This window comes from Passer domesticus, chromosome Z (genome assembly GCF_036417665.1).
Source record: "Passer domesticus isolate bPasDom1 chromosome Z, bPasDom1.hap1, whole genome shotgun sequence".
NCBI lineage: Eukaryota > Metazoa > Chordata > Aves > Passeriformes > Passeridae > Passer > Passer domesticus.
In genome coordinates, this window is record NC_087512.1 from 34,809,621 (window position 1) to 34,824,550 (window position 14,930).

Here is a 14,930-nt window from a genome sequence, read left to right on the forward strand (position 1 = left end):
TCCCTTAAAAAACACCCAAACATTAATAATATTTCTAAGCATCTATTTTTTCACTGTACTTGGATTAACTACATGTTTAACTTACCACTTTGTGGACCTTCATATCCACACACAACAGTACCATGAGTGACAGTGACCATAAACTACTTCATAGTAGTATATATGGAAATTATATGGTAGGTTCATTGCCATTACAAACAAATGACACCTAGATAAGGTTGCTTGTCACCCACTGTGCTTTACGCTTCATGAAGTTTATGCAGTCAGCCACATCAACTGGATACATGAGCAGAAGCATACAGACATAAGAGCCTGTCTGCACTACAAGAAAGCAGTAGCCTTCAGTAAAATAGTTAATTTAAAATACATAGAGCTTTGCTGAAAGACTTTTCCATGTCTACATGTAGTTCTTAAGGAGAGAATCTTCACACCACACTTTTAATGACACTTCTATAGCTTTTACCAAGGTGTGACCAGGGTGGTTTATGCAGAGGGACATCAGAATAGTTGTAGAACTCCAGTGGTATTTTGTTCCAATGGGGCCTATTCTCATATTTAATTCCAATGAAGTTAGTGCAGAAGACCTCTAAAACTGGCTACAATCTGAACCATGATCCTATTCAAATGCTACCGGAACTCCCTTCCAAAAATTGTGTTCAACATTGATTCCATTCAGAGATGATGGTGCCACAGAGGGTTGGTTATTAAATCTGAAGTTGTATTCTTATCTTACTTCTGTGTTTCCAAGCTGGTGTCCTGAATGTGCTAAGCTAGAACAGGATGTTTATCAACACCAATTTTTCTATTAATTATTCATTTATACTTCATAAGGTTTATACAGACAGCAGTAGCGATTGAGTAAGTGAGCACCGCCACACAGGCAGGTGGAAAAGGCTTCAACACCAACCAGCTCACTATAGAATTTGGGCAGTGTGAAGGACCAGATCACTAGTGAAGTCATTCAGAACTTTGGCTGAAGAAAATAGAACTTTGACTTCTAGGTGTGCAATGTTGAGAAGAGTTCATGATCCTACACTGAAATAATTATGAATAGAAACACTTTATGCTGGGAAAATTTGCTGAAATTGTTAAATAGGAATGTTGCAACAAGTGTGTGTGTTAACAGCAGCATTGTGTCTGGACAACTCACTGACATCCAGTCATTGGGTTGGAGCAGCTGTTGACTGTTTTCTCTGCATTCTAGTTTAAGATTGAATTCCTTCTGTAAGGATAAGGGACTAAGCTTCTCCCTCCATCCCACTCCTCCTTTTCCCTACTAGCCAGCAGAGCTGTTGTCTTGTAATCAAAGAGCACATCGGCATCCAAGCATCCACAAACAGTTTATCCCAGGAGTAGAAAGGTGCCTTGGCAAGTACAAACATTGTTCACAGACAGCTCTCACAGAAAGCACCACACAACTGAAATCTGTCCTATTACCTCTGGATCTGAGGTACCACTGGCACAGTTATTCAGCCATTTGAAAAATGATCTGCCCAACAGACAGACGGCAGTGGGAGCCATGAGGTGTCTTATTCTGGAGGAGGAAAAGTTGTTTGTAATACCTGCTTAGATAAAGATGTGATAGGGACAAACAGACATGGGAAAGAAACGAGACACATTTTAAGACAGTATAGAAATGCCTTTACAGGATACCAGTCCTTAATGGTATACATAAAGGTCTTCCTATAAGCTCTTGATGCCAGTTACTCTCTACTCCCTGCCTGCCCTCAGTGGGGTAGCAGTCTCTGCTGCTGATGCCCTGAGTGCACCAGAGTGCTCTTAGAGCTCTGAAAGGTCAGGTAGGAATTTTCCTTTTCCAGTGTGGGAGTTATTACACCATGAAGATACGAAGGTAAAAAAAAAATTTAAAATATTAAAAAAAGCACTGTACTAAATAGAGATCGGACTCTGGTCTGGTTTCTTGATTTGAAATGTCAGATCAGTGAAATCTGGGCATTGCAGTATTTTCTAAGTGTCCACATACACAGCCCTTCCTTTAGATCACTCCTATGTATGATTCTGCTTACTTGGGAAAGGATTGCCTGTTTTGAGCATTGTCATCAGAAACAAAAGCATTTGGTGACTCCTCTGGAATAGATTGTACTGTGGAGTCAGCTCTGTATTTTGGGACACGTGTTTTGGTTGAGGTCAGAATTTGGGTCACCAATTGCTTTAGGCTGCGGTTCTGTCAGTAGAGGGCACCACAGTTATGCATATGCACCCACCTTTCCACTGCCTACACCCCTAGGAACAAATGTTAGAGATGGGCAGCACTATCGTTAAGACAGGTAAGGATTCTGCACCAGTGAAGGATCTTGAATACAAAGACAAGTTTTCGCTCTCAGTGTGAGGAGCTCACTCTAAAAAGCACTAAGAAGTAAGAGATGTTGCTTGTTGTATGTTTAAATATTATCAAATACTGATTCTGCATGTAGCTAGGACTTAGGACAATATATGAGTAGCAGACATTGCAACTCCTAGTATCCTTCTTTTATTTCATTAACATCTCACTTTTTTCTTCATGATATCACATAATATTAATATTCCTAATATGAATTTTGTACTGTTTTCTCTACCATTGTTTTCTGTCAAGTGCTTAGTTTCTAATCATACACTGTTACATACAAACACATATAACAGGAAAATAGCAAAGGACAAAGGGGAGGAGTGAGAAATTAACAGTGTGGAGCAGTGAAAAACAGACAAGACAAAATGTGCTGAGACTTCTGTTACACAGATGTGAGAATGGCATTGCCATTGTGAGCACAATACACATACAAAACAATGCTGAAACAGGTCACAGAAATGCACTGAAACTTCATGAACTCTTAATTGCACAAAAGACTTGAACAAACAAATGACGATTATCTGAAATAATTTCTTCATATTCATTCCAGTCCTCTCATTAAAAAAAAAAATCAGCCAAACTACAGAAAGTTAGTTGCTTTCTCCCTTCTTGTTTTTTTCTGCTCTAGGTTTGGACCTTCTCATTCTCCCAGTATCTCAGAAAAAGGATGTTGCATTTTCACTCCTTCCTTTCTTTAGACATGTACACTTCCAGCAATACTGAAGAATTTTCATGTAAGTTTCCTGCAGCTCCACTGTATTTAAATTGTGTTTCTCCTACCTAGTTTCAAGATTTATAACAGCAAATGTGAACTTCCCCAGCTTTATACAATAGGTGGAGATCTCTTCCAGCAATAACTATATGTAGCTGTGAAGGTCCTTACACTCCAAGTAATAGTGAAAGCCTATAAAGTATATATTCACTTAGCAATTAGGCTGCCATTTTATAACTACTTCTATTTTCTGTATGAAATAGTATGCATAAGCAAATTAGCCTTTTTATTCTGGCATGAAAAGGCAAACTCATAACAGCATCTGAAAGCCATTGGTACTGTTGATATTGCTGCATTAGAAAAAATGGTGTGTTCACATAGCTGTATGATGTCACTGCATGCTGCACTGCTATTAGAGAAGAAAGATTATCCCCATTCTGGTCTTTGCATGAGAATGCAATGAAAATCTGCACCAGTTACAAAATGGTCAGGCATCATGGCTCCTTCAGTGCCAGAGTTTCTGGAACCTGAAGAGTTTTGCAAGATGTAAAAAAACCACCATTAACATCCTGCTGATTGCCTTTACGGACCTGTGATGCAGATGACCAAAACACTGATGAATTCCCTGGCTTTGCTGAAATCACATCACATAAATCCACTTACATGAAGAGACAAACAAGCCCTTCCCTGTTTGTGACTCATTGCTTGGTGTATGCTTGCCACTCAGGAGTTTCAGCAGGTTATTGGAAAAATCCTGTACCAGGGTGTGTGGGGGGTGGTGCCTCCACAAAGTTAATATTAGCTTTCCCCTTGGAAGAGGAGAGCTTTAAGAACTGAGCACACTGTGTCTGTGTATACTACTACAGAGAACGAGAAGTCTGTGGGTAGGTACCGTAGGCAGAGGAGAAGCAGTAACTTTCAACTTTCGCTGTTGCCGTGAGCACGTCGCGTGTCCAGTGCTGAGCAGCGAGGAGGTTCTGCAGCAGAGGAACCCTCAGTGCACCCAGACTCAGCCCTTCAGTTACTGCACTGGCCAGCAGCAGCCATTCTTCAGCTCCGAGATTGTCCCTTTGTATTCTTTTCTTTCTTTCACTCTTTCAAAATTGAGGAAGAGGAAATTTACAGATCCATGGGTTATTCCTGCTGCAATTTTCCACTGTGGTTTTCTTTCCCCCACTGTTTTGTTTTGATGTATGTATCTTTTCTTTAATAAATATATATGTTTTGGTTTTTCTTTTTTCTTTTTTCTTTTTTTTTTCTGTCGAGAAACGGCACTTTCCACTAGATGGAGACAGGACACTGGATCACTTTGTCCTCCAGAAGGACACTGACAATCAGGAACACAAAATAAAGCCCAAACATGAGGAAACCCAGGATTTTATTCATCTTCCACTTGCAGGAAGCAATGGAGAGGATGACAAAGAGCAGCATGATGAAGAGGAGGACAATCGCACAGAACAGACCATTACTGCTGACTGTCACTGGGGCAAAGCTGTTAACCACAGCATACAGGAGCCACGGAAGCGGAAGGCTGTAAAGAAAAAGAAAAATTATTTTAAAACATTGCAGAAGTCCAGAAGGGAGCACTAGAAATTTTCTGGTGACAAATCAAACACAACCAAAGGCTTCCTACACAAAGTGAGGCAGGAAGATGTTCAACTCTCCTAACAATTGCATAAATATAAATTGTAAGCTTTCTCTTGGTTCTTGGGGAGAACACACAGGATTTTTTGCCCTCCACACTTCCAACAATTATACTGGTGAATTATATTTCTCTGGGCTGGCAAATCACCTGGCATCCTGTCTGTGAAGAGGAAAACCCCTTTCATTTGTTTCTAGTCTTCACACTATCTGCAGAAGCTATTTGCACACTCTTTCCAAGAGTCTGCCTGCCAGGAGGGTGGGTTGGAAAGAAACATGTCCTTCCCATGAAGAACCAGCACTCTGCAAGGCACTGCATGCAAAATTTCACTATTAAATGTCTTTGTCCACATTTACTGTAAAAACCTCTGCTAAACTGTGAACTTCAATTGAACTTCAGCTTAACTTCTATTTCTGTGCTTGCTGTCATTGCATTTCTCATCTCCCTACACCACAGAAGGAGACAATATCCCTCTGCAAGATGTCAAGCTGAAATAAATATTTAAGACACTGACTGGAGCTTAGCAGGCTTAGAAAGCATGAAGTGAGTTGTCAGAAGCTCACAACATTAAAACTTTGAATAAGCAGCTCAGGAGAGAATAATTTATTACAGCTGCAGTACTAACTACACCAGACTACAGCTCAACTGTGCCATTTCTGTTGTAAATGTAGCAGACTGGTGCAGGACAAAACCATTTCCTTTGGCAGGAAGATTAAACATTTTTTAAAAAGTAAGAAAGCACTGCAAAAGAGAAATAATTTTGTAATGCATCCTCTGTACTCCAAGTTGGAGGACATGGTTTTCTGCATTTTACAGGTTTGCTGCAATAGATATTTCAAAGACTTAACGCTTCAGGATTAATAGAAAATTGGCCAAGTTTTCCTACTATGTCTAAAGTACTACCATTAGCTAACAGAAAAAGTAAAAAATATATTTACTATACATTCTAACTTCAGGATCCTTTTTTGTAGCTTTGTGCAGTTGCTGGTATATTTTCAGCTGTGAAAACCAGGATCTCTTCTACAACCAGGCTGTCTGGCACTGTAACTATAACTAGACCTGTTCTTTTGTTTGTGTGTGATAGCAAGGAACAACCAAAGATGGAGAAATTGAAAATATGGTCATGATTCTCAGTACCTCCATCCGGTGTTGAAGAAGGGAATGTGGGAACAAAGACAGAATTTATCTCTGTATTTCCTGCACATTTTTGAAACACTGAGGCATAGATTACACTATTTCTGAACCTGATCTACCTTGGTCTCAAAAGATCAAAAAAGAATTTGAATTACAACATTATACCACAAATCATTACCCTAGAGCTGCCATGAAGCAGTGAAGGGTAAGTAGAAAACTTCTGCACAATCTCATGTAGCTTCACATTGCCACAGCTATAAAAAGGGTCCTTTTTGTTAACAGATAATTAGTTTGTAATTTGGGACTTGTCAGGTATAGGAAAAAAAAATTAATCACATGTCACCAGCAGCCTAAACCAGTTACACAAGACAATGAATTTCTGTTGTTAGAGCAAACATGTTGAATACTGCAGAGGCAATGAATTGTTCCTGATCATCATTTACAAAGAAAGCTCTAGTATAAGCACAATGAGTTGTAGCAGAAAGCAAACAGCAACCTCACAAAAGTATAAAAAGCTTTGAAAATCCCTTTCGGAACAATGCCCTTGCACAATTTTAAAGTGCAATTCACTTGCCTAAGCCTCTCTGTAACGTATCAAAGCAAGGATTAGGCAACAAATTTATAACATTTCTTCATGCAGACATCTGTAAACTTCAGAGCACTTGCCTCAGTAACATTCGCTTCATATTTGCATTACTGTGCTTTTAAAGATTGCTGCTTGTAGCACATTGCTGTGGTATTGGCTAAGAACAAAAGACTTGTTTAAAATAGGCACAATTTTCTTGATGTAGAACTTACCCCACTGTGATGTCAAATATGTTGCTTCCAACAGAACTGGATACAGCCATGTCCCCCAGACCTTTGCGTGCTACAATAACACTGGTAATTAGGTCAGGAATGGATGTGCCAGCAGCTAGAATAGTCAATCCCATGATTTCTTCAGTAATACCAATGGTCTCTCCAACCTAGAAGAGTTTAAATAAAACCAGGAAAAAGTGTCCTGCAGTGAAGAACTGTCCTGAACTTTCCTATTAGCTTGGAGAATACCAGGCAAGATCAGAGAAATACTAGTTTTCATGGATTTTCCCATGTATCAGGAGAAAAGTAAGGCTTTCAAATAGAAGCATAAGATATTGACAGCAGTTGCAGATGGTTCTGATGTTACAAGAATGACCAAGTCCTGTGGTCGAGCCAACCACAGCTCTCTGAACTACTTTCCATTTACTGAGTACTGACTTACTTTATCCATGGTTACAGCTCCTGAAATAAAGCAGCACCCAGCATGAGATAGATGGACTCTGACAGAAATTATCTTTTACAGTGCAAAACATAATGCAGGGCTTTTATTTTGTGACAGTATCATCTCCTTACCTGGTGTGCCCACCAGACCATTAAGTAAGAAAAGAAGGCAATCCAGCTGATAGAGCCAAAAAATGTGATAGGAAAAAACTTTCTTGATGTCTGAAACAGAAAAAAGGAGAAACAGTGAAAACCTATATTGAAGGCTGACCTGCCATACTCTTAATTCCTTCTCAATATGAGAGTGGCTTCTCATTTTTTCTGATGGCCTGTTCTAAGCAACTGTTCTGATCATCATCAGATGATCAAAATACCTGTCAAGAAAGGTAAGAAACAGATGCCCTGACATTGTGCCTCATTCTTACAATTGCTTCAGTCATAAAATAAGATTGCCTAAGAACTTGAAGAATGGAAAATTCTGGGATGTCATTTTTATAATAATTTGTTACAATGCAGTTTGCATATGTGTTTAGCTCAATAGTGGTTTGACTTCTAAATTTGTTAATAATTTCATGTTTCTTCAGAATGAATGTTTTCAGGTGACCATATCTTTCCTTCCTACATTAGTAACTTTTTGCAACAAATTTCACAGTCAGTATAAAAAAGACTGCCATATGGCAGAGCTAAAAACATGTACACTTAAAATTTATTACAGCATTTACTCTGCTTGTGAAAACTACTCACTTTCTCAATAGAAGATATGTTAAGCACATATTTTCCATGCTTCATTTTGTAGAAAAATTTAATGTTATAAAAACATGCAAAACATACTGTCAGGCCCTTCAATGAATTAAAAACTCCATGTAAGACTGAAGTAACTTAATTTTCATTTTCACTGTCTCCCTAACTAGTGTCAGATTTTGAAGAGACAGTGTTCTTGCAGCCAATGAATGGGTTATAGTCAGATTAATGATTTATTTTGGTTTCTGTTCTTTCAGAAATCTTTTGCATTTTCCATATTATCCATGGACTAACTGAATCTATGTAACAAAAAGAGGTCAAGTTAACTACTAAAGGAAGGAAACAAAATTGCTGTAGTGCACCAGGCTAACACTGTCTAAATCAAATCAGTACTTAAAATTAAATTTGTCCTGTGAATGAATTCTAACAGTCTTTCTTTATGGTCATTGACCTTTTGAATGCAGATCTTTCCTCATATGATTTCTGACATGTGACTAGCAGAGTCCTACAAATTGCATGAATAACCAGTGGGACTGCCAGTGGAAGTAAGTTATACCACTCTGAATGCCTCTCATGGCTGCCGCTCAGTCTTGCAGTACTTCCCTTTTGGTCCTCACTAAATCCACTTCCACTCCAGAATTTTTGAGAATTTTTGCCCTCTTTCATTGCAGGTCATCCCCTACTGTATGAGGAGGCTCATTAAGACAGTGGATCATTCCTAGGTGTTGTGGAAGCATATGGGATTGCAGGGCTTTCCCTCAGTGTGACTTTTGGACAGAAAATACCATTTGTTCTGATTCAGATTCTTCGAGCCATCATAAACACTTCTTTTTTTAGGGAGCTTATGGAGCTGCACAGTCAGCTTTCCTTATATAACAAACTCAACAGATATTTGTATGAAACAATTTCACATTTAGGAACTGATCAGCATGGAACCATAGAGTGGTTGTAGACCAAAAGATGATCAGTATATTGGGCTGGCCATTAGAACTGGTCAAGCAGGAATGTCACTGTGTTTTGCCAGCTGAACCTGGAAACAGTGAGGCTGGTCTGTAGCTCAATGAGACTGTGTAGATTCTCTGCTGATGTAACTGGAATAAGCTCGGGACATTAACTGATGTAAAAAGGGTAAAGTCAGCAATGCCAATTGTGCACACTCATCTACAACATGGGACAAATAGAAGGTCCATATCTGCTCCAGCAGCAGGTGCAGCTGCTGGCTGTGCTACAGAGCACTAACTCACTCCCTGTGTGTACTTTGCATAATGCTAAATGTCCTCCTGAAAACTGAGCATGTTGACTAACACAAGCTATACAATTTCATAACTGAATACACACAGGAACACATATTAAAAATGGTACAGCTTTAACAACACTACCAGAGGGATGGAACACTTCTTCTGTGAAGAAAGGCTAAGAGAATTTGGATTGTACAGTCTGGAGAAGAGAAGGCTTGGCATGATCTAATTGCAGTCTTCCAGCTCCTAAAGGGAGCTTCTAAGAAAGATGGAGAGAGACTATTCACAAGAGCATGTAATGACAGGACAAGAGGACCAGAAAAGTAGAAAGAAAGAAGGTTTAAACTGGACATTAGGAAGAAACCTTTAGTTTGAGGATGGAACAGGCTGCCCAGAGAAGCTGCGAATGCCCCATCCCTGGCAGTGTTCAAGGCCAGGCTGGACCAGGCTTTGAGCAACCTGGCCTAGTGAAATGTGTCCTTGCCCACGTCATGGGAGCTGGAACTAGATGATCTCTAAGGTTCCCATCCAACCCAAACCATTTTATAAATCTGTGATTCTAAACTCCTTCATAATATAAATAACTGAACATCTGTTGGAGTAAAAGTGGTCCAGTAAGTGTTTTAAACAGATCACCCTTAAATAACCACCACAGCACCTGGAAACATTATTTTCATATAAATTCCACTACTGTCACAAGCATTGTTTTTAGAAGTGCTCACAGTACTTTGGTTGATCTGTTTCTTAATTGCTTCTCAACTCATTACAGAGTAATGTTTTCAAAAGAGAGTTCTAAATTTCCATCAAACCAGAAAAATATGATAATGAGCTTATGATATTTAAAACCTACTCAGATGGAATTTTAAGTTAAAAATAAAAATTTTACACGCATTGGGGGACAGAAGACAATGCAAAAAGGAACACAACTGAAAGAAACATATCAATGGCTGTCATAATGATCTGACACCAGTGGGAGCAAAATTAAGACTGGTAGAAATAAATTAATCTAAATAGCAATTTCTCTTTTAAAACTAAGCAGGTAGTACTTTTTTTCACCATTCCTAGTAGTAAACTTTTCCAACTTCCAACATTTTTCATCTTCCTTGTAAAAACTCTGATCTTTTGACAAGACATATAGTAATGAGACAATGAAGCAATAAAATTGTTGGAACTGGTCACAAAATCTGCATAGAGCACCATCTGCAGCAATGCAATTCGAATGACCACTACCCAGTACTCAAGATTTAAGCACACACTGGCTTAAGCACAACTAATACAATACATGCTGGTCAGTAATAATTCTCTGATGGTGTGAATATATACATCAAATGGCCCTTGCAAAACAAGGAGACATTGCCTATCTGAGTCAGACACCCACAGAATTTGGATGGATAAGAATTACGACTCAGTAACTGTGCAGCATGTGTACTCCTCGCCTGCCTTAGCTAATCCTCTCCCACTAAAATTAACTGATAAGCAGCAGTCCAAGATACTTTAATAGGCTTAACACTTAAATTATCTATTTTAAAAAGGGGAACATTTAAATTCAGAAAGGGCAAAATTTAAACCTTGTACATTTTACATGAGATGAAATCAAAAATGGAATCCACAGATACTGCTATATAATATGCATATAGATGAACATTTGAAAAAGCCATAACCAGAATGCCAATTCTTCTTTGTATGCTGGATTTTATTCCAGACTGTAACAATAATAATCATGCTTGTTTGGTAACTAGTTTCAGCATTCTTTTGATATTTATGTAATTTCTACTCTCTAGCTCTTTGAAATACACAGAACTGCCAATTCTAAGCATTTTCCTAAAAGAATTAGTCAGAGACAGCAGACAGCAATACTTCTCTCCCTCTTTTTCAGTAGTTGTTGTGGTGGTTGCCGTGTAAAGACAGAGTGCAGAGTTTATTAGCAATTGGCTCTTTTGTGGTCCAAGTAACAGATAAATGAGAGAAGCCATGGCTCACTCAGTTCATATGCTATTTTCCTTTAAGAAAAGCAAAAGGATTTTGTAGTTCCACTGTGGATTAGATGGATTGGTACTGTTCCTGTCTATAAGAAACCTTAAGAACATTTCTCTTGATACATTTCTATATATTTATTTAGTACCAGTGTCTGAAAAACAGGGCTATAAATAGCAAAAATAGTCCAGGTATGAAGGCTTTTCTTCTAAGAGCTTGATCCTGGAAGGTAGTGTGTGCTGAATAATCTGGAAAGTAACTCTTTCAATTTTAGCCAGCATTATTACCAACATCTTTAACCTGAATGATTCACATGTTTGTCTTGTTCATAAATGTATCTGCATTGCAAAGTTTGATCTTTCTTTCACAGTTAACAGTGCTTAACTCTGATTACTCAGAATCTGCTCTTCTAACTGGATCTGTACAGGAACATGTTGTCCTTGTCCCCTTGGTAACAGTGCATCTCTGTATGGCAACAAGAGTTCATGTGAGTTGTAGCTCTTCGTTTATAATGGGAATTTGCAGAGATAGAATGAACTCCCCCTTACGGGTCCAGTGATGGCAGGACTGGAGCCCCAAGGGCCATTTTTCTGGCCTGTAATGCAAAGGGATGGACAGTGGAGTTTGGGTATAATAAAAGAGGTGTGTTCAGTTTCTGCTCCAGACCTACTGGGGCACCTTTGTCACATAATTTTTCTTTCAGTCTTTCAATATCTGTTACTCCAGGAAACGGGCAGTTACATGTGTGACCTTTACAGAGCCACTGGGGAAACAAGCCATTAGTGCAGGAAAAATAGCTATTAGTGTTCAAAACACCTGAGCAAAAACTCAGGAAAAAATTCCCTAAGGGCACACCTACCTCTGGGATATGCCAACAACATTATTGATGCTATAGTAAGGATTTTAATATATGCTGGCTTAATGTGAGCAGGTATTATTAAGGCACTAAACACATTAAAACATCTCAGCTAGTCAATCAGCTGGAAGTTACCTGAACTAATGCATAACCTACTTTAAGTATACAAAAATCTGCATATGTGTGCACCACAGCATAATAAGGCAGCAGGATTTTGCTAACTTTAGAACCAGAGACCTTGTCTACAAAATAATTTTTCTAGAGCTTCTGGGTTTCATGGAACTAAATGTATCTCAGAATAGTACAAATAAATGCAGGGAAACCATCGCCTTTGTGTGGAGATAAAATATACACTAGAAAAAAAACCTCTAGTTAGAAGGAAGAATTTACTGAAAAGTGGACACCCACAGAGGATGCCAAAGACTCCATATGGTCTTTCAAATCAGTATATAGCAAAAAAGCATTCACTTTATATATGCATATGCTAATATGAGCATCCTGATGCAGAATTTGGGTTTCTGACTAAAATTACCACACTTGCAAATCAAGCCCCTGATGGCAGACCTATCTAAAAAGTCTAGTTGAGTATTATTTTAGGTTTGCTTTCACTTTTATCTCACAGATATTATTGAAAATTGTTTTCTGATGCACATGCTGAGCTGTGATAGCAGGCATCATTTTTGTTAGGAAGGAATTAGTGGGGATGACACACAGAAAGAAGTGAGAATATTTTGAAGGTAAATTAATGAACCCTACTTAAAATGTTAAATAATTTATGCAACTATCTGGTTAATTCTTTGAGAGCAATGTTCAAAGTAAGTAGCTTGTCATACTGATACAGCCCATTACCTCTTCTGCTAATCTACATGTAACTACAAACTATATTTTTGGGTGTTTTTTTCTGTATAAACTACTCCTTTCAGGGATTGGAGTTTTAAAACTGTTTTTAAAACCTGCCTACCTGAAACATACATCCATGTTTATCTTTTGTGCTATGGCAAGTGTATCTTTATGTGCTAGCTTTTGTGCTTTTAGCTGGTGGATGTCAGCATGGAATTCTGTTGTGAATGGTACTAGTATTAATAATAACACGCAATAGTTGCAGGCAACTTGTCAAGATATTCACTTTACAAAACTATTACTGAAAAAATGTTCTCATTTGTACCGTACAGAATATTGGATAAAACTGCAGGTCTACTTATATTGCCTTCAGTTTTTCAAAATTCAAAATAAAGCCTATAACTATTTGTCACTGATTTTATATCAAATTATGAAAAAAAATGCAAGGATGGTTTTGAATGATGAAAGGAGGACATAAATTCAGAAATAAACAGTCTTGAAATTCATGCAATATGTTCTGTGTGTTATGTAACAAAAGTGACTTCCAGAGCTTTCTGGAATCTTTAAGGAAAAAAAAAAAAGCTTAAAAATTGGGAAGGCAAAAAGCATCAGAAGGGAAAGAAGGGTAAATGTCACTTTATAGCTTTGGAACTTTTTATCTGATAAAAAGAGATCTTATTTTAGCTTCTTTCTTGCACTGAATTGCAGTTTTTCAGTGTGTGGGATGGGAAGGTTTTTCACTGTGTGTGAAGAAGAAAGAATAATTCAGGGTGTTGATTTTTAAACTTACATGCTGTGCATGCCTTTCTTGCAGCAGTTTTAAACCCGCTTTTGATCCAGAAAGTAAAAGAGATTAAAACACCGCTAATTTTTTTTTTCAGGTTGTGATGCTCTCTCTTTTACTTTCCATGAGCTTTTCCAGTCAGGTCTATTTGTATATGTAAGTATAAAAGTGGTAAGCCTTGGTAACTTGTCAGTCCTACTTCAAACTGTGTTTAGGACAACACTAGCAAGTATTTTATAGATGAAAGGACTTAGAGATCTCATTCTAGTATAAAAATGATAAGATTATGAATGGAAGAAAAAAGTCTAATAGAACATAAATTATGATTGAACTACAGAAAAGATTTAGATAGTCTAAAAGCCTTCCAGTCATATAATTTAGGGCACTGCATATAGACAGATACTCCTCAGCACTCATGTGTTCTGCAGAGATTCAGAAATACAAATGCCAAGGCCTCAAAGAATTTTTCAGACTGTTCACTTTATATCATAAAGTACAAGTAAATACAAGCTATAATCTTTATAGAGCTATTAACAACCAGTTGCTCCTAAACACCCGTTTGCCATTTGAAGATTTGAATAATAACGTTGTGACTTCTTCTTCAAAGAAGAAACAATTAGAAAAACCTTATAGCTCTAGTTCTTTTTTAGCATTTAACTAGAGAGCCACCATTTTGTGCAGTACAAACTGACTTACAACAATAGTTACTTACAGGTTTTCTGACGTCTGGCAGGGTAGCCCACAGTGGAAAAACAATGGGTAACACCAAAAGATAGGTGATCTGCTTGCGTGGGGTTTCAGGCCAGGCCAGGCTGAGAGGCTGTTCCTCCTCATCCTCTTCATTCTGTAAGAAAAGGTCCAGTGAGCAGATTATCAAAGTGGATGAATGAAGTCAGGGATTCTTTCAAAAGGAGCTCAAGGACAGCATCGTGTTTCAGGAAGAACTGAAAACATTGCATTAACACCACACCTACCTAACAACATTAGCCAGGACACACCAAGACAGACTTTGGCCATACTACAAGGTATCCCTACAGGCTGCCTCAGGATGTCCATCTGTTGACAATGTGGCTGGTCCCTTGGGATGCACAGGGTGGCTCTGACAAGTGTTCCCATGGCTCTCCCTTGGGATGTGGGCTCATCTAGTCATGGGTTGAGACTTGTCTGGGCTGCATCAAGCCTGGCCACACAGACAGGAGAGAGAGCATGTGTGCACACACGTACCTGTGTGTACACATGCACAAGTGTGCGCACCTTTATGCATGCATATAGATGTGCACGTGTATCTAACTCCTTAAGCTTTTGTGAGTAACTTGAAACCTTACCATTAAATATATAGGCATACATATATTGGTATGTGTTGTCCTCTCCACTGGGAGAGGACATAATTCAGGTACCCTCAATTGTAGAGTTCTAGTGCTAA

The 14,930-nt window shown here is 38.4% G+C and overlaps 1 protein-coding gene across 3 annotated transcripts in view; it reads right to left on the minus strand.

The window, feature by feature from the left end:
• Positions 1 to 2,472: 2,472 nt before the first annotated feature.
• The window catches only part of SLC24A2 (solute carrier family 24 member 2), a 106,590-nt gene continuing 94,132 nt past the window's right edge, over positions 2,473 to 14,930 (minus strand). For all 3 annotated transcript variants that reach the window (XM_064402783.1, XM_064402785.1, XM_064402784.1), the window contains 4 exons: positions 14,220 to 14,351; positions 7,207 to 7,296; positions 6,634 to 6,800; positions 2,473 to 4,590 (listed from right to left, as the gene is read on the minus strand). In XM_064402783.1, the coding sequence (XP_064258853.1) occupies positions 4,341 to 4,590; positions 6,634 to 6,800; positions 7,207 to 7,296; positions 14,220 to 14,351 (639 nt within the window). In that variant the 3' untranslated portion in view covers positions 2,473 to 4,340. The remainder of the gene's footprint in view (positions 4,591 to 6,633; positions 6,801 to 7,206; positions 7,297 to 14,219; positions 14,352 to 14,930) is intronic.